The 21,478-nt window shown below is 40.7% G+C and overlaps 1 protein-coding gene across 1 annotated transcript in view; it reads right to left on the reverse strand.

Annotated features, from left to right (window-relative positions):
- Positions 1-1,027: 1,027 nt before the first annotated feature.
- Positions 1,028-21,478, reverse strand: part of cemip2 (cell migration inducing hyaluronidase 2) — a 51,358-nt gene continuing 30,907 nt past the window's right edge. Inside the window, exons 12-24 of the mRNA XM_077600429.1 lie at positions 20,511-20,599; positions 14,365-14,496; positions 14,257-14,292; positions 12,923-13,078; positions 12,383-12,560; positions 12,100-12,315; positions 9,328-9,539; positions 8,455-8,637; positions 6,415-6,634; positions 5,463-5,564; positions 4,822-4,967; positions 4,643-4,749; positions 1,028-2,872 (exon numbers count right to left, since the gene is read on the reverse strand). Coding sequence (XP_077456555.1) covers positions 2,670-2,872; positions 4,643-4,749; positions 4,822-4,967; positions 5,463-5,564; positions 6,415-6,634; positions 8,455-8,637; positions 9,328-9,539; positions 12,100-12,315; positions 12,383-12,560; positions 12,923-13,078; positions 14,257-14,292; positions 14,365-14,496; positions 20,511-20,599 — 1,980 coding nt within the window. The 3' untranslated portion in view covers positions 1,028-2,669. The remainder of the gene's footprint in view (positions 2,873-4,642; positions 4,750-4,821; positions 4,968-5,462; positions 5,565-6,414; positions 6,635-8,454; positions 8,638-9,327; positions 9,540-12,099; positions 12,316-12,382; positions 12,561-12,922; positions 13,079-14,256; positions 14,293-14,364; positions 14,497-20,510; positions 20,600-21,478) is intronic.

Raw genomic sequence — 21,478 nt, forward strand, 5'->3', positions numbered from 1 at the left:
TATATATATATATATATATATATATATATATATATATATATATATATACATATATATATATATATATATATATATATATATATATAAAAATAAATAAATAAATTAATTTCGTATGTAGAAGCATTCGTAAGTAGAATTACCACTGTCTAAACCAATGGTTATTAACCTCGTTGGAGCTACCGAACTCAACAGTTTCATATGCGCATTCGTCGAACCCCACCAGTTTCATGTGGATTCACCGAACCCTACTTTAGTGAAAGATGAAATATGTTCTTTTTCAAATTCAAGATTTATAAATTCCTCACAGCACTGATTGGCCAAGCAATGTCACGTGATCATCTGCTCAAGTGAGGCATGTTATCATGAATAGAAATGATGAGTCGAAGGGGTCTTGACCTCCGCGGCAGGGGCTCCACAGAACCCCTAGGGTTCGATCGAACCCAGGTTAAGAACCACTGGTCTGAACCGTTTTTTTCTCTGCACTATACAGTGCCCTCTTTTCATTGTTTGGTTGGGCCTGTGACTTTGACTCAATGTGTGAATTACATCAATGTTTATTCTGTCTGACCACCGACGACAGCCTGTTATATCAGTTTTTAGAGTTATCTGAAAACTGATGTTAACAGATTTAGCCCCGTTCTTTATTTCACCCTTATTACTTAAACACGTTTGTTCTTTGTTCCTGATCAAATAAAAAAATGCTCTCCCAAAAATGTACTGCAGTGCGAATTATATTTATATTTTTTTCCTCTTCATTGGTTTAAATTACAGTCCGAAACTTAAACTAATTTCATTAAAAGTTGGAAAAAGTGTAGAATTGTTATTTCTGATTGGGTTTAGATCAGCAGAAAAGGCCATGAAGCTCCCTTGGAAACATCATTGGTGCTGCATAGGTATTTATTTAACTTTTACTGTACATAACTACTGTTTTAAAGTAATTCACTCTCCGTTATGTGACAGTTTGAATGGTTGCGTGTGAACACCTAAAGGTAGATCATTCTTTCAGACTGTTAGACTACAAAAAAGCAGCTTTTTACCACTTTTAATTAAGATAAGAAAGGCAGTTATCCATTTTTAAACAAAAAACATACGACAGTATAGACAACCAGTTGTCCCAGTACAGTGAATGATTATGCTTCATTACCTTTGACTGTGATGGACATGCAATTTATTTAAAGTGATCGGACGATCGCTAGGGCGTTCATCGCTGTCAATGGCAGAGAATGAGTTCAACCAATGAGTGGTTACAAGGCCACACATAGTCACGTATGCACATCCACAATGCTGAGTGGGGGAGCCCTGCTCACATCCAAAAAAGGCCTCTTCATGATTTACACTCAAAACACATTTGCCCAAATGTCCCCAGAATGTCTTTACAGTCCACTTTGTATATTTAATAAGGCTTTCTCGTATTGTGTACAGTCAACCCTTGAGTGGCCTGCACTTAAACTCCTACATAGACATGTTTCCAGTTATAAAACAATATTAAAATGAAAAAGGCAAAGTAGAAGAAACTGTTAAATAAGCATGTGAATGTACATCGTTGTTGTTGCTGCAGACTATTTTTCTCAAGAGAAGGGCTCTCTGTGCTGAGTTCTTCAGAACTGAAGATGACGACTAATGGATTTTGTTGTGATTTTAGTGAAATCAAGGGCTTGGAAATAAATTTGGTATGTTGTTTAAGCTGTAGTTATTGAAATGAATAAACAACACCTAGTATAAATAACCGTGAAAAACGGCATTCAAAATATTTAACTGATTGGCCAAAAACGTCAAATCCATTTATACAAGGAGAGGTTGGCAGTGATCAAGACCTAAAAATGGTCCAGGCCTCAAACCAATTGAAAATCGGTTGAGCAAGTTAAAAAATATCCTCCATGAAAGGCTCCAACATGCAAAGGCGATTTAGCAACAGTATGGATTGAATCCTTATCAGTGTCAATAGCAGTGAATGCGTTAATTATGTAAATTGTGAAATTTGTAGACCTCTGATAATAGAGGAAATGTTTTATCAAAAAAATGACAGAACTTGCAATCACTTTTTGACACAAGTTACACCCATGCACGTACATAGATTTGAGCCTAGCTGCATGTCATAATGGGAATTATTATGTCAAGAGAAAGGGCGGGTTATGTGGAATGCTCATATTTGATTGGCGTTGATCAAATGGATGCCCCCCCATTTTGGGGGACCACTTTCTGGAAATACTGGCTTTTAGTCTTCATACACTTACAGAAAAAAAGAAGTTTTTTTCTCAAACTATACATTTTTTCTGCTGAGATGCACATGAAGCTATTGTCTTAAATATGTTATGTTATCAGACGTTCATCTAGTCTATAATCCATAATGTATGCTTGTTCTTGGTCTCTGAGAAAATGAAATTCCCCTGAACATGTGACATTTTGTTTTCCATTCAGTGTGCATTTTTTATATACATACAGTCCCCAAATACTGTAATCTTCTTTCTCATTTTTACTGGCTATTTTTTTTAAAAAAGGTCCATTTGTTTGTAGAAAAGTGCATTGACTCATCGGCCTGTACTTTCACAGATACACGCACACACGCACACGCAGCCACAGCATTTCAAACACAACATATATGCCATTGTTAATAAATTAAAGTTCAGCAGTTCACATTCATTATACACTTGCGTGGGTTTCACGCTAGTTCACTGGGACCCTGTGGCTCGCTTGAGCAGTTGCAGGTCTCTGCGCGTCTGCTGACCCGCGGATGGGGGACAGCCATAGGCTGGAAGCGCCAGGGGCAAATACCGCTCCTGAGGGCCCAGGACGAGGTCCCTGTCGCCTGTCTTAAGACACACCCACGGAGGCGGGGAGGCATTGCCATGAAAAGCCCAGAGTGCCACGCTTTCTGCAGGGAGAGATTCGTACAGAAGAGGATTAAAGCCACCGAAAATAAAAAGTGGCCAAGATTCTGAGTTTAAAGTCAGAATTCTGATATTGAAGTTGGCATTCGGATATTTGAAAAAAAACATTTATACCACTCTGTTAATGATTTTTTTAAAAGGCAGGTCAGAACACTACCCTGAGCATTCCAGGTAAACAAAATCCCACAGCACCAAAAGACAAAAAAATAATTTCAAGTAACAACATAACTTGGGTGCAACAACACTGACACTGTTGTTTGGCCATTTAAACCAAAACTGTTAGTGTTTTTGCTTTTGGTTGTTTTAAACAAACACAAGTTGGTGAACATGCTTTGCTTTCAGCACACTTCTTTGTGGATTTATTTTGACAGATTGCAATGCAAAGCTTCTGCGTGCTGTCAACTGGTGGACGATTGAGGAAGTGCATCCACTGTATTGTTTATTTCCACCAAAACCACCAGTGTAAAGATTGTTTCAGAAAGATTTAGAATTCATATGAGAATCTATCCATCTATCCATTTTCTCCTGCTTAGTCGAAGGGTTAGATTGTGGGGGGAACATCTTCAGTAGGGAAAACCCAAACTTCCATCCCCAAGCCACTTCATCCAGCTCTTCCGGGAGAATCCCAAGCCATTCCTGGGCTAGCCAGGAGACATAGTCTGCAAGTTTTCAGGGGAGACCCATGGCCTCCTCCCCGGAACACCTGAGCAGGGAGGCATCCTGATCAGATTGTGGAGGCCACCTCATCTGGCTCCTCTCGCTGCGGAGGAGCAAAGACTCTACCCCGAGCCCATGCGAGAAGACCGAATTTCCCACCCTGTCTCTAAGCAAAAGCCCGGAGAAAACTCATTTTGGCCGCTTGTATCCGGGATATTGTTCTTTTGGTCATTATCCACAGTTCGTAATTATATGTGGGGGTAGGAACATAGATTGCCCAGTAAATTAAAAGCTTGGCCTTTCGCTCAGCTGCTTCTTCACCACGACGGACTGACATAGAGTCCGTAGCCGTATAGTGTTAAAAAAGCCTGTGGTGCAATAATAGCATGAGATACACAATACGCAGGTATGAAGGTTGATATTTTAATGATCGACCGCAAGACCTTCGATCAGCCTTAATTACTATTGGGATGTGCTGACATGGTAAACACTACGAACACGTGTCAAGGCTACTCGCGTCTGGCCAGTCAGAGTACATTCAACTCGGTAAGACGGCGGCGCCCTAGGTAAGACGGCGGCGCCCTAGGTAAGATGGCGGCGCCCTAGGTAAGATGGCGACGCCTTGAGCGAGCAGTGACAAGCACAAGTGAGTTATTTCACGTTTTATGCAAGATACGTTTTTTTTCTTGAATTTCATTCATAGACATCAAAATAAATTTTATTTAGCGTTTAATCTTTTGATCTTTTGTCTATTTTGAAATAAATAGCCGTATCGGCCGCATTGTCTTGCGTTACGGCGTTTCGTCTTTGTCACCTTGCAGTTTCGTGTATGTCGCCTTTTTATGCACATATAAGCCATGCCCCCGATTCCATCAACATTTTTTTGTCCAACAAATGTGGCTTATATGCGAGTAAATACGGTAAGTTCCGTTTCGATTTTGCAACTAACCCATAAGGTTGTGGCAAAAATGTATTATTTTTTTGGAAAAAAAATCCCTATTCTCAGGACAATTCCATTTACTCAGAAACTGAACTTTTGTACAATTTTGTATGTATCATTTCACTTAATGCCATCTGATTCTGTCATCACTACAAACCTTTATTGTGCAAATCTGCTGCCTTGGCCAAACCGAAAGAGACAAGATACGGTGCCACATCAAGAAGCCCCTCGGGCTGACCTCGCGTTGCCATCAGCACAATGGACCTGTTCACCCAGATGAGAAACATGAGAGCGACGTTCCTTGCCCCCAAAAGTCAAGGTTAGTCTCCAACTAACCTCTTAGGTATTCCACTTGTTAGGTGCTGCTTCATTTTTGCGTCCATCTTGGAAAAGGAGACCTTCTTGGTGACTTTGCCAAAGCAGGCGTCTACAGACACTACCAAATAGCCAGGCTGAGTTAGAGGCATCATGTTTTCATTTACCTAGCAGAGAGAAAACAGATGGCTCAAAAATCTGCAGCATCAAATGTTTTGGTTTAGTGTAGCAAAGTAATGAAACATTGAGATCTGATTATCAGTGAATAAAAATTAATAATGACGGTGTTGGCAGCCCGGCGGATTGAGTGGTTAGCACGTTGGCCTCACAGCTCTGGGGTCCTGGGTTCAAATCCAAGTTGGTCCACCTGTGTGGAGTTCGCATGTTCTCCGGGTACTCCGGTTTCCTCCCACATTCCAAAAACATGGATGGTAGGCTGATTGGACACTTTAAATTGCCCCTAGGTACGAGTGTGAAAGTGAGTGGTTGTCTGTCTCCTCGTGCCCTGCTTTCGTCTGGCCCCCATCTCTGGCCCGAAGTCGGCTGGGATAGGCTCCAGCACCCCCCGCAACCCCAATGAGGATAAAGCGGTTCAGAAAATGAATGATAGAATGACGGTGTTTCAATATATTTTCTTCTATGGTAAACAAATATATGCTCACAGCAATAAAGGATGTGTTGTCTCCTCTTTGCTGCTCTTTCACACTGACAGACTTGACTTGCGTCTGGAGGTAAGACATCCACGGTTCACTGGTAAACACAAGCTGAGGAAATAAACAAAAAACAAAAATAAATGAATTGAAAATCTATTAAGTTTTGTTCCTTGATTGGAACATTTAAAGTTAGTAAACTTTTGATCCCTGAGCGAGCAAGGTGAGGCACTATTTAACTCCACCTTGTGTTGAAAATGTGAAGTGCAATACAATGTAGGCTGAACTCAAGCTTTTCTGCTGGTCACAATCAAAGAATTTCATAATTTGCTACGGGTCAATAAAACCGGACCATAGTTTGAACATCCCTGATTTAACCCATTAGCTGCCTTTGGCAGAGCTTGCGATCAAATCTACTTGAAATGGTAGGGTTGGCAGTTAATGAACAAATGTAAGGCCTCCCAGTTCAAACGGATTGGATGTTCACTAACGCTAAAGTCACAGAAATTACAACAGTAGCAGAGCTGCCAACCTCCGTCGACCCCATTTCAGGAGTACCCTTGTCCCATTTCCGGAGTTTATCCGGAGTGAATGCGATTCACGCAAAATCGATATGCGCTGAAGTCGCACAAGACAAATCATTCGTCAGAACTTGTAACTCGGATGATTCACAATGCACTTGTGTTACCGAATTCTTCCAGTTTACAGTGCAGTTGAATCAAGATGGCGGAAGCCGTAGCGATGGTGTGCATTTCAAGGCATTTAAATTGGAAATTTGGTGCTTTTCTGAAATGGTTGCTTCAAAAAAAAATAAGTGAGAATTTTTGGGGATTTCCAGAGTTTAGGGAGGTTGTCCGGAGTCCCGGAGTTTGCCTTGCATTTCCGGGTAAACTCCTGAAATTCCGGAGTAGTTAGCAGCTCTGCAGTAGGATGAAACATGCCACGTTATTGAACACCTATCAACCTGTTTGGCTCCACAGTCCTTGCAGAGTTCCGTGTGTGGGGCTGGCATGGGGAGGATGGCCGAGGGGGTTTTGGCATACTTGGGGTATGCCTCGCTGGTACAGTTGCACTTCTGCTGGGAAGACGTAGTGGCCGTGACTTTGACTCTTTCGCAGCCTTTGAGTGAGCAGTAACTGTGACCGTCACGACTATGCCGGGCTCGCAGGTACAACCACAGCAAGCTGGTGGGAACAGAGTAGCGTACGTAAAGTTCGGCTGGAATTCCTGTAGTGCTGCCAGAATAAAGTGACAACTATTCGATGATTAAAAAATTACAATCTTTTTCAGACAATAACACACTACTTTTTCCCCAGCTTTGAACTGGGGGACTGATAGTCCACTAATACATGAACAAATGCCATTTTCTTGTCAAAATTGGTCAGTGCAGTCAGTCTATAGTCAGGTGTGCCGCAAAGCTCAGAAATTACAGTAATCCAGTGTTTCTCAATGTTGGAGTTATTTGGGGTACTATTAAGTGTGTACAACGAAGAAATATTAATCATTATATGTATGTGTGGAATATTAATCATTATATGTATGTGTGGAATATTAATCATTATATGTATGTGTGGAATATTAATCATTATATGTATATGTGAAATATTAATCATTATAAGCAGACAAACGCTTAGTATAATTGTTACCGAAGGACACTTCCCCCTGCAGCTGGCTCCGAGGACGTTTAATTGTTTTGCCCTGATCTGAAGACTATTGACTTGACAGCTCACCCAGTCCCTGGATCCGAGGACTGTTGATCTAGATTAAAACCTCGACCCTTTACCCAGTCGCAAGTTCGCAATGAAGATTTGTGAAGGACTCTTAAATTGCTTTGACTTGGATTCCGGAGCAGATGGCGATATCGAATCGACTTCCGAAAATACTCGCAAATTGTTTTAAAATAGTGTTGCTCGGTTCACCTAATATGGAATTGTTTTGCTGAATGGAGGGTTGCTTGTTTAAATTCTTATGCAGTTGTTTTTGGTTTCCGACCTGAATTGTTGTTTTGAATACCTGATATGCAATTGTTGTTGCAGGTGTTTTTTTTACCTTAATTGTGTTATTCGGTTAGACGCTTATGCAATTGTTTTGAATAAGATAACCTTAATTGTTTTGATTCTAATGCAACTAAATGGACAGGAGAGGATGTCTTTCTTTAGAATGGTCTGTGACGAGGACGAGTCAGGATTGATTCTCACTTGCAAGTAAAGCTGGATATATGTGCCCAGATGTCTTCCTTTTATTAAAGTATATCTATTAATGAACCTATCACTCAACCACTGTGTCGGGGCACACTGGTGTGCCGTGAACAACGGTTAGGTGTGCCGTGGGAAATTACCTGCCAAGAAGTCATACAATGTAATATTCCAAGAGAAAATTTGTAATATTCCGAGATTTAAATTGAAATATGACGAACAATATGTCTATTTTGTAATATTACAGAATTCAAGTCTTTTTGTTGCTAACTTTAATGTAAGGTGAACCGGAAGTCATTTACTTTTACAGGAATCAACTTTTAGTGATATATTGTCTGTGTGACCACAACATAGCTTTTCATGAAATAGTAATATTACGATTGAAATAATATTGAGAGAAAAAGTAATACAATTACGAGAATAAAATCGGTACATTACTTCTTTTTTTTTTACATTATGTGAACCTGAAGTTGTTTGGGGTCCATGGGGTCAGTGTAAATTTTTTTATATATATTTTTTTATTTCTGTTGATGAAACTTTGATGAGAATAGCTTTATATTGCAAACATAGATAAAATTCTTTTATATTAGAAGGTGTTCAATTGTCGTGTATGTTAAGTTTTTTGCAATGCAAAAAGTGTGCCGCATCTTAAGAACGGTTGGGAAACACTGCAGTAATCGTCAACTATTTAGCTAGTTGAAAAATAATAATTTGCGATGGCTTGAAATTGCGATCATTTTTTTTATGAAGCAGATTGTATTTTTGTTCAAAATAAACATACTCACACATAATATTAACTATTCTCTTACCCAACATTTTGGTCAAAGTAGTACTTCCTATCCAATGGTCTCGACTCCAACTCGGCGAGAGAAAACACGGGCCCAAAATCAGTGATGTCATCAAATGTGTTGCTCTGCCTGTCGTTAATGTCTGCCATGATCTGGAAAGTGGTGTCCGGTGGGTAGCACAGTCCAAACAACACCCAGTCATCTCTAATAGAAGGAATATAAGTGAAACTGAATATGGTTCATTTGAATTATTGTTATTCATTCACATTCATAGCCGGTCTATTGCTGTCGACATCAGTAAATGGCATATGTATATATAAATTAGTCATTTCAAATTGGAGGGCAGCACGGCGGATGGGTGGTTAGCGCATCGGCCTCACAGTTCTGGGGTCCCCGAGTTTGCAGGTTTTCCCCGAGCTTGCATGGGGATTATCTCCGGGTACTCCAGATACGCATAGTCTTGTGATGATAAGCTGTTCAGAAAATCTCATCTCATTTTCTGAACCGCTTTATCCTCTTTAGGGTCGCGGGGGAATAGCTCTAGCCTATCCCAGCTGCTTCCAGGCCAGAGGCAGGGGACACCCTGGATTGGTGGCCAGCCGATCGCAGGGCACAAGGAGACAGACAACCAGGCACACTCATACCTAGGGGCAATTTAGAGTGTCCAATCAGCCTACCATGCATGTTTTTGGATTGTGGGAGGAAACCGGAGTACCCGGAGGAAACCCACGCAGGCCCGGGGAGAACAAGCAAACTGCACACAGGTGGACGTGACCTGGATTTGAACACACGAGCCCAGAGCTATGAGGCCGACGCGCTAACAACTCGCACCACCGGGCCGCCCGGTTCAGAAAATGAATGAGTGAATTTCTAATAGGAGTCAGCTTTACTCACTTGTCAAAATTGATGAGGGAGAGGACGACTTCTCTGGGTGCCCTTCCGCTCCAGTGCAGAGTGTAGCTCTTGCTCATCATTAAGACTGGCTGATACTGTTGCGATGGTGCCCCCTGGCTGTTAATGCCCCTTAGAACATGAGGAGCATTGGGGTACTCGTCTCTGTTGATAGACAGAGTGAGGCTGGGAGCACCTTGGGTCTGGATGTACACCTGAAAAAGAGTGGCTATTATATATTTGCACATGCATAACCTGACAAGAACATTTGGAATTTGGAATTGTCAGCATAACTAACTGGCAGCCATCTTGTGAAAAGGAGCTATGATAGTGGTATAAGATATAATTTCCACAACTAAAATACGCTTGAACAGAACTTTTTACACCTTTCCCAACAATTTTGTTTATTTAAAAAAAACATTAACGTGTCCATGATATTTCAGTCTCACTGATAGACAGCCAATCATGTTGATCTATTAATCCTTCTGCTGTAAATCTAAATTATGTATTTTTTCATTTTCTGAGAAAGGAACAACATTGGGGTACTCGTCTCTGTTGATAGACTTTACACGGCAATGCGCTGGTAAAATAACAAAAAAAATTAAATGAACTTGGATTACGATGCAGTCACACTCAAAAAAAAGTTTAATCGAACCTAACACTAAACTTAATTCTAATATTGTTTGACATTTTGATACCTTTCTTCTCCCGGCTTCTTTTTGCCCTGCCTCCACACTGACTTTCAGTTAATATCGAGGGTTGTTTGAGTTTGTATTCCCTACAAAATATTCCCAAAATGATGCACACAAATGTCCTCACAATATGATAATGCACGACCACTTGCCAACGAGAAGTAGTATATACGCCATTCGCACTGACTAACGGAAGAAAAAAAAACACTGAAAAAAATGCAACGCTCCGCCCAGTGCTCGCAGAGACATTACAAAGAGGAAGTTGCGACCAGAGACATTACAAAGAGGGAGTTGCGACCAGAGACATTACAAAGAGGGAGTTGCGACCAGAGACATTACAAAGAGGGAGTTGCGACCAGAGACATTACAAAGAGGGAGTTGCGACCAGAGACATTACAAAGAGGGAGTTGCGACCAGAGACATTACAAAGAGGGAGTTGCGACCACAGACATTACACGAGGGAGTTGCGGGGAGAGAGACAGTGCCCATGATGTTCTTATGAGCAGCATCTCGCGTCCGCTGTCTGCTCGTATATTAAAATTTGTCTCGTATCTCAAGATAAATATTTGCCCGAAATTTTTCTCGTATCTCGAATTGCTCGTATGTCGGGCCACTCGTATGTCGAGGTACCACTGTATACTATGTATTGATTATTTATTTATCATTATTTTATATTGATTATCTATGTGTTTGTTTGTTTATTGTTGAGTCCATAAACTCAGCGAATGTTGCGCTCTCAACAACTTGGCGCTGAACGTCTCCAAAACCATGGAACTCGTTCTGCACTTCAGACGGAACAAGGCTGCTCCGCTCTGCTGATCTCACTTGGGCTACTTATTTATTTATTATTTATTGATTACTCATTTGTCTGTTTGTTGTTATTTGTTCACTACGTGGTGATAGATTTAAATCTCATTATACTTGTATAATGGCAATAAACACATTCAATTCAATTCAATTCAGTGACAAACTCCAAACTCATACTCACAGCGTACATGTTATATCTAAACTCATATAGATACAGTATCCACTAATCCCTCGTTTTTCGCGTATAATGTAGACCAGATATGGCCGCGATAATCGAGAAACCACGAAGTAGGATCACCTCTATTCCTGCGTCCTATCGTCATGCCAGCTTCAAGGCCCTATCTAATGGTGTGAATCCATCATAATGCTGGTTAATTTTTTTATCCCTCGGAGTCGGGGTTTCTTCGTACACACAACAATTTGCAGTTTCGCACCTCAGAAGATGCGAGCTTCGGGCGGTGAACAACAGCATTGCACGACTGTTCCCAAGGAAAGCAACGTTTCGGGGAGAAGAACGGTCGCTGCAATATGCAGCACAGCAAGCTGGCCGGAGAGACCAGCCGCTACACCTCGGACCTCTTCACCTCACGAGAATTTATTTTTATTTATTTGCAGCATAGAAATCGCCACAACACGCGTGCATCACCAGAGGGGAAATGCATTCATTTTTCATATGTCACTTTTAACCGCACGGCGGACCCCATTAAGATTAACAAGGTTCCTAGCAGCTGAATTATGTACAAAAGAACGAAACAGTGTAGATTTATTTATGCTGCAATTACATCCTACTCCTTTAGCATATCGAGGAACGTCAATATTTAAGAGGCATTTTCAACGGCGACTCAAACAAATGTCTTTTCCCACACGTGACGAGCGTAATGCAAAATTCACTCACAACAAAAGAGGAAATGGAAAGACGCATCTAGGCACTGTATATATATGATGTTTGACGCGGCCATTCTCCCTCTCCCCTTAATATCTCTCAGAAAAAAATCCACGATGTAGTGAAACTGCAAAAGTTGAAGCCGTAAAGTGAAGGAGGATCTCAGTATATCAATCATGGCCACCCCATGTGGTATTTACCAAACGGTAAGGAAATGAGGGAAAAAAGTCTAGGTGGAGTAGCTTTTCCAAAATGACACTTTCCATCATTTACCGATCTTTATTTCAGTGAAATAAAACTTTAATTGCGTTAAAATGTATTTTTAGAAAGGTCAATTTGAAAAATTGTTTTCCGAGTGAACACTTATTGCCTTTTATCAGAGCGTAATCCTACCTGAGAGAAGCGGCCACTGCAAATCACTCCATTCCACTGAGGCTTCTTCACACAAGTTGGATGTTGGATGAGGTAGTTGTCAGCCCTTCCCACATAAGAGTCCTTATAACCTGTGAGTGAGCCGTCCAGATCATGGTAGATGGAGTTCTTGTCTCCATCCAGGTCGTTTCCATCAAACCACTGCCCAGGACGACCGAAGAAGGACCGCAGTTCCACCTGCAAAGGAAACCCGGGCGTTGCTCGTAGGATTTCGGGAATGAAGAGTGGATGGGTGTGTGCTTACACTAGTATGGAAACGGAGATGAGACACGTTGTTTCGCGGCGTCAGCTGCCAGGTATTCTTCAGGCTGAAGCCCACCGCGCTGGTATAACGATCTGGAACGGGGATGAAATTTCGAAAGGTGCTGTGGGTCAGCCGCACCGGCCCATCGTAGATCTGGAAGCCTCGGATTGGGAATGTCCTGAGCAGAACAGGATGGAAATTCTAATTCTGTGATCAGCAGATACGTTTAAAGATTAAAAAAAAAAAAAAAAACATTTCCAATCATTCATTTATTCTTTTTCTGAACCACTTATCCTCACAAGGGTCACAGGGGGTGTTGGAGGGGCTTATACCTATGATTACCATATTTTGGGGTGGAATAACCACTCCAAAAATGTATCCCAAACAGCTAATATAATTGAACAGAACACAATAAAGAAAATTTAATAATGAAAAAAATATTATGTATACATATTATAAACTGTATACTACAACTATTTTCCATTTGTGTCATCCTAAATAATTCATTGGCTGAAATATTAAAAAAGATGTTCCCTTTACCTGTTTCTCGGGAGAGTCCTCATTTTCTCATCAGTGCCTCCTGAACCCCAGTATTTATTCTGACCGCCATTAGTACCGCGGTTTTGACTTTCTCCCACAAACAGAGACTGCGTGACTTCCTGACTGGAGCCCTCGTCTTTTGGGTAACTGCCATCACTGCATCATGAGCAAGTGAAGAAATAGAAATACAAAAACTCATGTAAGGCTTTCATTTCGAGCAGTGCACTACAATAAATTTGAATCACAATTATTAAATTTCAGATGAATAGACAACTTTTTGAATAGATAGTGAATAATGATTGTTGACTGAAAAACAAAGTCCAAATACTCTTTTTGAACCTGTTAGAATAAGTATTCCCTGTTATAATACTTGAATTAGTTTACATTATGTATATTTTGTCATTTCTCTAATTAGATTTGAATTAGTTGATTAATCTTTTACAGACCAAAAAATATTTTTGTACAGTATGCATACAGTAATACCTTGAGAAATTTGAGATAAGAGGAAAATTCCAAGGAAACTTTTGCCTTGAGATACGAGCATATGAGACGGTTCCCGATGTATGCGAGAGGCTGCTTATGAGAACAGCAACGTTCTGTCTTTCTTGCCGCATCTCCCTCGCGTAAAGATATCTACGAGCAGCGTCTGTACTGGTTGCATTTTTTGTGTTAATCAGTGCAAAATTAAGGGAAAACAGGCACGCGGAAGCAGCAAGTTCCGACTCAAAAGCAGCGGTAGAATACATTGAAATTTCCCTGTTATAGCACAACAAGCTCACACCAATTTAACTATGTGTATCGTGATCTAATTTCATTTAAGTTAAATTTAAAGTTTATGTTATTGTCACGTGTGTTGCTGTCCGTCAAGTCTCTATCCTGTCTTTTCCCTTCTCCGCCATGCACTCCGCTGTAAACACTACCATCTGCTTGTACTGAATGTCACATTTTAGTATTGAATGTCATAACCACTAGATAGGTATTTGTTACTTTGTGAGTAGGTGGTGAATTAGAACACATAAAAATATGTTTTTCCATTGTAATATCCTGTTTTTGATGTTTTTTTTCCGAGGGTGGGAACAGATTAATTTGTATTTAGTTCATTTCTGTGGGAAAAATTTATTTGCGATACGAGTAAATTGACATAAGAGCTCGGTCCCGGAATGCATTATCTTTGAATCTCAAGGTTTTACTGTATTATTAAGTGAATTGAAATGAATGAAGTGATTCATTTGCATTCCACTAGAGGGTGCAACTATCTAACCTAAGAATGTCTATTTAAGAAGCGTTAACAAAGATAAAATAGCTGCATTAGGTCTGATACGAGCTTTGCGTACCTGGCAAAGGATAATCCCACTCCATTGTCTGCAAAGCTGTTAAAAAAGACAAACAACTTGGTATAAATGGCTGACATTTGAAAAAATTAACAGTATTTTTTGTCTCACCCTGAATTCTGGATCACGATGTCACCACCTCGTATCCACGCCCCCATGTCATTGTTCTTGAAGGAGAGTAGCGTGTCGATAACCGCCGCCACTCGAGGTTGGGTCGGGTCGGAATTTTGGTGAGGTCGGAATCTGGCAGGTAGAATTCATATTGCTTTAACTTCAACACTTTCCAAAAATTCATGTGACTCGAGACATTTTTGTGCGAGAATCTACATTTTCAACCAAAGAAATTTCAATTCTACATTCAGCATCACAATTGCAAATCATTCTTAATTGGGTGTCATTCAATACAGATACATTAAAATTGGGCAATACTTACATTTGCATTTTTTGCCAGATTCAGCATCACACATTTGCACACTTCCTACTCATATTATATTCAATACACACATTTGGATTTTAACAAATTGTTAAAACCTTTCTTTTTTTAATATTTCTGATCAAGACTGGACGATTTTTCACCAAAACCTTCCCAAAAAATCTCATCACCATTTCTTACTCATGTTACATTACTTATTTAACAGATTTATATATATTTCTGACCAAAAACTATTGGAATGTAATTACTATAAGGTTCTCATATCTACCTATTTACATCATTAATATACTTCAATTGACACTTTTCTAATGTGCACATTTTTATTATACCAATCGGAGGCAGGGCTCTAGATATCACGTGCTTTCTTGTTTTTGGTGAGGACACATCAACTAAAATGTCTCTCCTTTATTCGTGGATGGATCAAAATGAATATCGGAAATCGATCCTCGGAGCCTGATTTATTTATTTTTTTGTCTCAGGTCTGATTAGTAATTGGATTAATTATATGTAGTGAGTTAGCTGGTAACATCGCCTGATGGCGTAGGGATTCACTTGCCTGGCTTCGGTGCGGGCAGGTGTAGCCTTAATTCCCGCTGTAGGCAGTATGATTGTGAATGCGAAAGGTCGTCTGTTTCTCTGTGTGCCCTACGGCTGACTGGCAACCAGTCTAGGGCAGGGGTGTCAGACTCGGGTTGGTTCGCGGGCCGCTTTTACGTCAACTTGATTTCACGTGGGCCGGACCATTTTAGATATAATGTTGAGATTTTTTTAAATAAATGGATTAAAATAACTGGATTAAAAGCCCTGAATATTCAGTTTTTTATAGATCTAAAACAGGGGTCTCAAACTTGCGGCCCGCGGGCCAATTTGCGGCCCCCGTCTTAATATGAAAGATCGATTTTTTTTTTTTTTTTTTTTTACCCCTTTCCCCATGATGGCGCCGTGTAAGTGGCAGCCAGTGGCAGTAGCTCTGTCCACTCATGTTTTTCTTGTTTTACAGCATGTTTTACATGAAAAATTAGAGGGAACATTGACATGCACCTGCTTGTGGCAGGTGTGATACTGGTGTGCCGATAGCGAGCAATGATGATGTCGTGACCGGATGATTCGCCTAAAGACGTTTCGCCGACGGACGTTTGACAGACGGACAGGTCGTACTAGTATTTGTTAGTTTAATGATTAAATACAAATACTAGTATTTGTATTTAATCATTAAACGCTGTTTTCAGCTGGATTTGACCGAATTTGAGAGCATTTTGAGCCGTTTGGCGAATGGACGTCTATAGACGTTTTTTTGCCTCCATCGCGATATCATCCAGTATTTGTATTTAATCATTAAATGCTGTTTTAGGATGGATTTGACCCGATTGCTGTCATTTTACGGCTCGGTTCTGCTACATCTGCCTGCCCAAGAGTGCTTATTCCCGGACTGCCATTGATGGTAGACGAACATTGATTTTTACTATAATTTGGACAATACCGGCGGCGGGCCGGATTAAAAATCCTAACGGGCCGTATATGGCCCGCGGGCCGAGGTTGAAAAACTTGTACACACACGATCCGGCGGGGCGAGCGTTCGAATCCCGTTTCGGCGAAACCTCCGTTCGGCCGAATGAACGTTCGGTGGAACGTCCATTCGGCGAACTGCCCGTCTGTCAAACGTCCGTCGGCGAAACGTCTTTAGGCGAATCATCCGAGTACCGATGATGTCGCTCACACTGGTACTCAGTGCGCTCAGGGAGGTTGTCTTTCTGCTCAGACCAACAAAAAAATAGAGGGAACTTTGGTTCGGAGCTGAATGAACCAATCACGGTGAGGTATACGGCTCTGGAGGGCGGGACATCGGCCGGGCTGTCCAGTGCCTCGCTCACTCACTCATTCATTCCTCCAATCAGCTGGGCGGAGGGGAAGCCGTGAGGCCGATCACTCCGCTCGGCGCGCACACTCCTCCGCTGCTCTCAGCATAGAACTGAATGAGGCGCTATGATCCGTGATCCAGCCTGTGTCAGTGTCTGTAGCCATCTCCGCGATTGAAACGGAGAGCGAAAGTGCACATGCGCCACAAACCCGCGCGACTGAATGTGAAAGATCAACCCGAGACTCATTCCAAGTGGAAAAACATATTACAGAGCCCCAGAGATGTCTCTTTCAAAGCCTGCCGTGAAGAGAAAGGTCGGTGATGAGCACAGACAGTTTCAAGAAAAGTGGGGAGTGCAATATTTCTTTGTTGAACACAGGGGCACCCCGACGTGTCTCATTTACACTGAAAAAGTTGCGGTGCACAAGGAATACAATTTGAAACGTAATTGTACTATGAGACATGCTGAGGAGTACGAAAAATACCAGGGAGATTAGAGAGCCAACCAGGTTGCCAGTCTTAAAACACGTCTTCTGAGGCAACAGGATCTCTTCAAGAAGGCTACCAAAGACAGTAATGCAGCAGTCAAAGCTAGCTACGCCGTTTGTGAGTTGATTGATCCTGTGCTAAGTGATCCCAAATGGCTCATGGACTTGGCTTTTCTTGTTGATATCACACATGAGCTTAATGTACTGAACAAGAAGCTACAAGGCCAGGGGCAACTTGTCAGTGCTGCCTATGACAACGTGAGAGCATTCTGCACTAAACTTGTGTTATGGAAAGCCCAGCTCTCTCAGACAAACCTTTGCCATTTCCCAGCATGCAAGGCTCTCGTGGATGCAGGCACACCATTCAGTGGTGAGAAGTATGTTGAGGCCATTTCGAAGCTACAGGAGGAATTTGATCACAGATTTGCAGACTTCAAGACAAACAAAGCCACATTTCAAATTTTTGCGGACCCCTTCTCCTTTGATGTGCAAGATGCCCCTCCTGAGCTTCAAATGGAGCTCATTGACCTGCAGTGCAACTCTGCACTCAAAGCCAAGTTCAGGGAGGTGAGTGGAGAAGCAGACAAGCTTGGGCAATTTTTGAGAGAGTTGACCCCCAGCTTCCCTGAACTTTCCCGAAGGTTCAAGCGGACCATGTGCCTTTTTGGGAGCACATACTTGTGTGAGAAGCTCTTCTCCACCTTGAACTTCAATAAGTCCAAGTACAGGTCCAGACTTACTGATGAGCATCTTCAAGCTCTACTGAGGGTCTCCACTGCTTCCTCCCTCAAGCCAAATGTGACTATGTGAGAAGAAGCGCTGCCAGGTCTCTAGCAGCAAGGAGTAGGCAAAAGAAGCCGTGTTCAGAATATTTCATGTTCAATGTTCCATTCAAGTTCAGAAAGTTAAAGGTTAAAGAGCTGTTAATACAGACATTTGAAACGGAATAAAAATAATTCATTTTCTCTACTTAGCCAGCCAGTGTATATCTACTGTATGCTCATTAGTATTATTTGGTTTTATATTACTGATTGATTTATTTTTTATTCATCTTTAAGTTAATTTATTTAATTCATTATTTTTTGTTAAAAAATAAAGATATTTGATAACGTTGGAAAGTTTTATCAGTGCTTTTCTTGTGGAAATCCTGATGCGGCCCAGTCTCACCCAGACTCGGCCTCTAGCGGCCCCCAGGTAAATTGAGTTCGAGACCCCTGATCTAAAACAATGTTTATTTTAGCTTTTATATATATTTTTAGATTTTACAAAATGATTTTTTAACTAAAAACAGAAAAAAAAAGATCAAAAAAATTTCAATTATTAATTTAAAAGGGGGAAAATCAGGAAATTTAATATTCATCTGTACTCTTCATTTTAATTTGATCCTAAAACAGAATGTCGGCACTCATGATTTACTTTCCCGGGCCACACAAAATGATGCGGTGGGCCAGATTTGGCCCCCAGGCCGCCACTTTGACACGTGGTCTAGGGTGTAGTCTGCCTTTCGCCCGAAATTAGCTGGGATATGCTCAATACGTCGATCGTGAGCTACCAGTCGATCGCGAGCTACCAGTCGATCGCTAAGGTATTATTGGTAAATCGCATGACAGTAAAATTTGATCCAAGGATTGGATTTGTAATAAAATGTTATATGGGACTTGAGCTGGGAAACAGCATCATCGTGAGTCCAAGCATGATTACTACCTGCCTATACTATGTTGGGTCTTGGTGCCATCTGGTATATCAGGGGTGCTCAAACTTTTTTGCTCAAAGATTTACTTTTCAAGGAGTCAACATTGCCCCGATCCACCATTTTTTTTCCTGGGCCCCTGACAAAGCTCAGCAGTTATGTATATGCCGATGATGTACCTCATGCAGCAGGACCCAAAATAGTGTAGGCAGCTAGTAATCATCCTTGGACTCACGATGGCACAGTTTCCCAGCTCAGGCCCAATATAATTATTATTATTTTACTTCATCAAATCTTACTGTCATACGATCTACCAATAGTACCTTAGCGATGGTCTGGTAGCTCGCGATTGACGTATTGAGCACCCCTGCAGTGTTTCATCACCATACATGACTACTGTGCTCTGTCAGGGGCCCGGAAAAAAAGGGTAGATTGCCCAAAGTTGGCTCCTTTAAAAGTAGATCTTTGAGCAAAAAAGGTTTGAGCACCCCTGCCATAGAGGATGCGCAGTACGGAAGATGAATGAATGAGTTAGCTAGCTGGCAGTGGGCATGTGCGTTTTTAGGGTATGGTTATGAGATGTTAAAGCAGGGTTAGTGAGCAAACCAGACACTTTAACCAATAAGATTTCTGCAGAAAACAAGAAGCACCTGACTGCAATCCACTGATTGTACGTGTATGACACCAGATTGGTGAAAAGGTGTCCTCTTTATGGGATGGAATGAAAACCCGCACTCACTACAGCCCTTTGTGGAATAGTTTGAGGACCCATTTGTTAAAGTTCGAGCCAGGCCAACTTGTTTGATCAAAAAGTCACAAACAGGATGCATTGATTCCCATGCAATTGCAAATAAAAAAATCACAAATGCAGTTTAGGGAGTGAATGTAGCATCATTTCTCATCTACAAGCTTCTTCCGGGTGTCCTTAACCATGCTCTCTTTGGCATGCAACATTAATACTGAGCACACATTTGAGCATTTCCAATTCCAGACCTACTACTCAGTGTGGCCAACAGTCCCCGTGGATGTGTAGGATTTTTCCGTGGAGCCAAGTTTGGGAAGAGAGGACACTATGTGTTCAAGCTTGTTATTTCTGTCAACACCAGCTTGTCAGGACCACCACCAAAATGCGACACTGTAGTAATATCATCCATATATCCTCAGTCAAGGCCATAGTATAGAGAAAAAAAATGGTGATTCATTGGGGAACTATAACCTCATAAGAACCAAACTCTTGCTCTATTGCCGTCAATGGCAACCAACGAGTTAATGTGTTCATTCATATTATGATTTACTACAATATTTAGTCATACAGTTAAAAAAAAATTATTTATTTATTTTATTATTATTTATTTGGATTTTTATTTACGCAGCATTTAATGATTTAAGTTTTTATTCATTTATTTTGATTATATTAATTTGAACTTTGGCTTGTTTAAATTTCTATGTATATATATCATTTTTCATTTTAATTTGTTTGTATAGTTTGATGGGCGAAGGATACTTCAAATTGTTTTTTTTTTTTTGGAAGGGAATAAGTGCGCCCAAATCCCCCAAAAATGTATATTAATGCTGAGGAAACAAATCAAATTAAATAAAGATTGAAATGCTTACATATAGAAATACATAAATAAAAAATAAAATAAATCCATAAATTCTGAAACAAAATTAGAAAAATATAAATCCTAAAAGAATCCAATACTATTCTTACACAAATCAATTAATGACTTATTTAATTTTTACATGGCGGATCTCTGTCCGACACAAAACAGGTCACGTAAAACACACCTGGCATTATTGTCCAGACACAGGTATTCTCTGGGGTCTGCAGCACTTGCATTGGTGGTCTTCACCCCTTTATCAATGAACAACCCGGCCTGCAAAGTCAAAAGACGGTGGTGTATTTCATGGCGTGATAGCAGAAGCTAATTTACTCACGGTCATCACACAAGACCCCTGTGGGTTGAGGGCTGTATACATATACATACACACCTAATAAGATCATTAGTTTTGTATGGTTTGAATGTAGATGAATGTGGGTGTTGGGCTTACGAAAACATGCTGCGTGTCAATTTTGCGGTTAAGGCAGAGTATAGTTGGACTGTTACTTCTCTCTCCCTCTCTGGCTCTCTCAGCCTGGACAAAGAACTCACAGTTCACCTGACGACCGCTGTCATAACACAACAGAGAGGCTTGTTCTACAGCCAGTTTGCGAGCCAGTGTGTGTGTGTGTGTGTGTGTGTGTGTGCGCGTGTGCACAAGCAACAATCACGGAAGTCAACGAGGTTATATAAATCATAAAAATCTATAAAACCAAAAGGATATAAAAACATTTAAGTCAATATCACTATGAGGTGCCTGTGAGAATATTTCACTTAGAGCAATCCCTTGACCCAAGTATTTATTGTATGAAGGGCTGTCGCAATTAATGGAATAGTTGACAATTAGTAAATTAATCAAGAACTATTTTGATCAGGGATTTAGTACTTAGGAAGGCTGTTTTAAAATGTAACAAAACCTTTTTTTACCAGCCTCTTTAAAGAAAATACTATTTTGATTTAATATACAAGCCGATAAGTGGACTCTGCAAAAATAACACCAGTATGTGTGTTTGTATGTATATATATAAATATATATATATATATATATATATATATATATATATATATATATATATATATATATATGTATAATATACATGTATATATACAGAGGTACCTCGTCATACGACCGTTCGTCACACAATATTCTCGTCT

Source organism: Stigmatopora argus, chromosome 5, assembly GCF_051989625.1.
Source record: "Stigmatopora argus isolate UIUO_Sarg chromosome 5, RoL_Sarg_1.0, whole genome shotgun sequence".
NCBI classification, from domain to species: domain Eukaryota; kingdom Metazoa; phylum Chordata; class Actinopteri; order Syngnathiformes; family Syngnathidae; genus Stigmatopora; species Stigmatopora argus.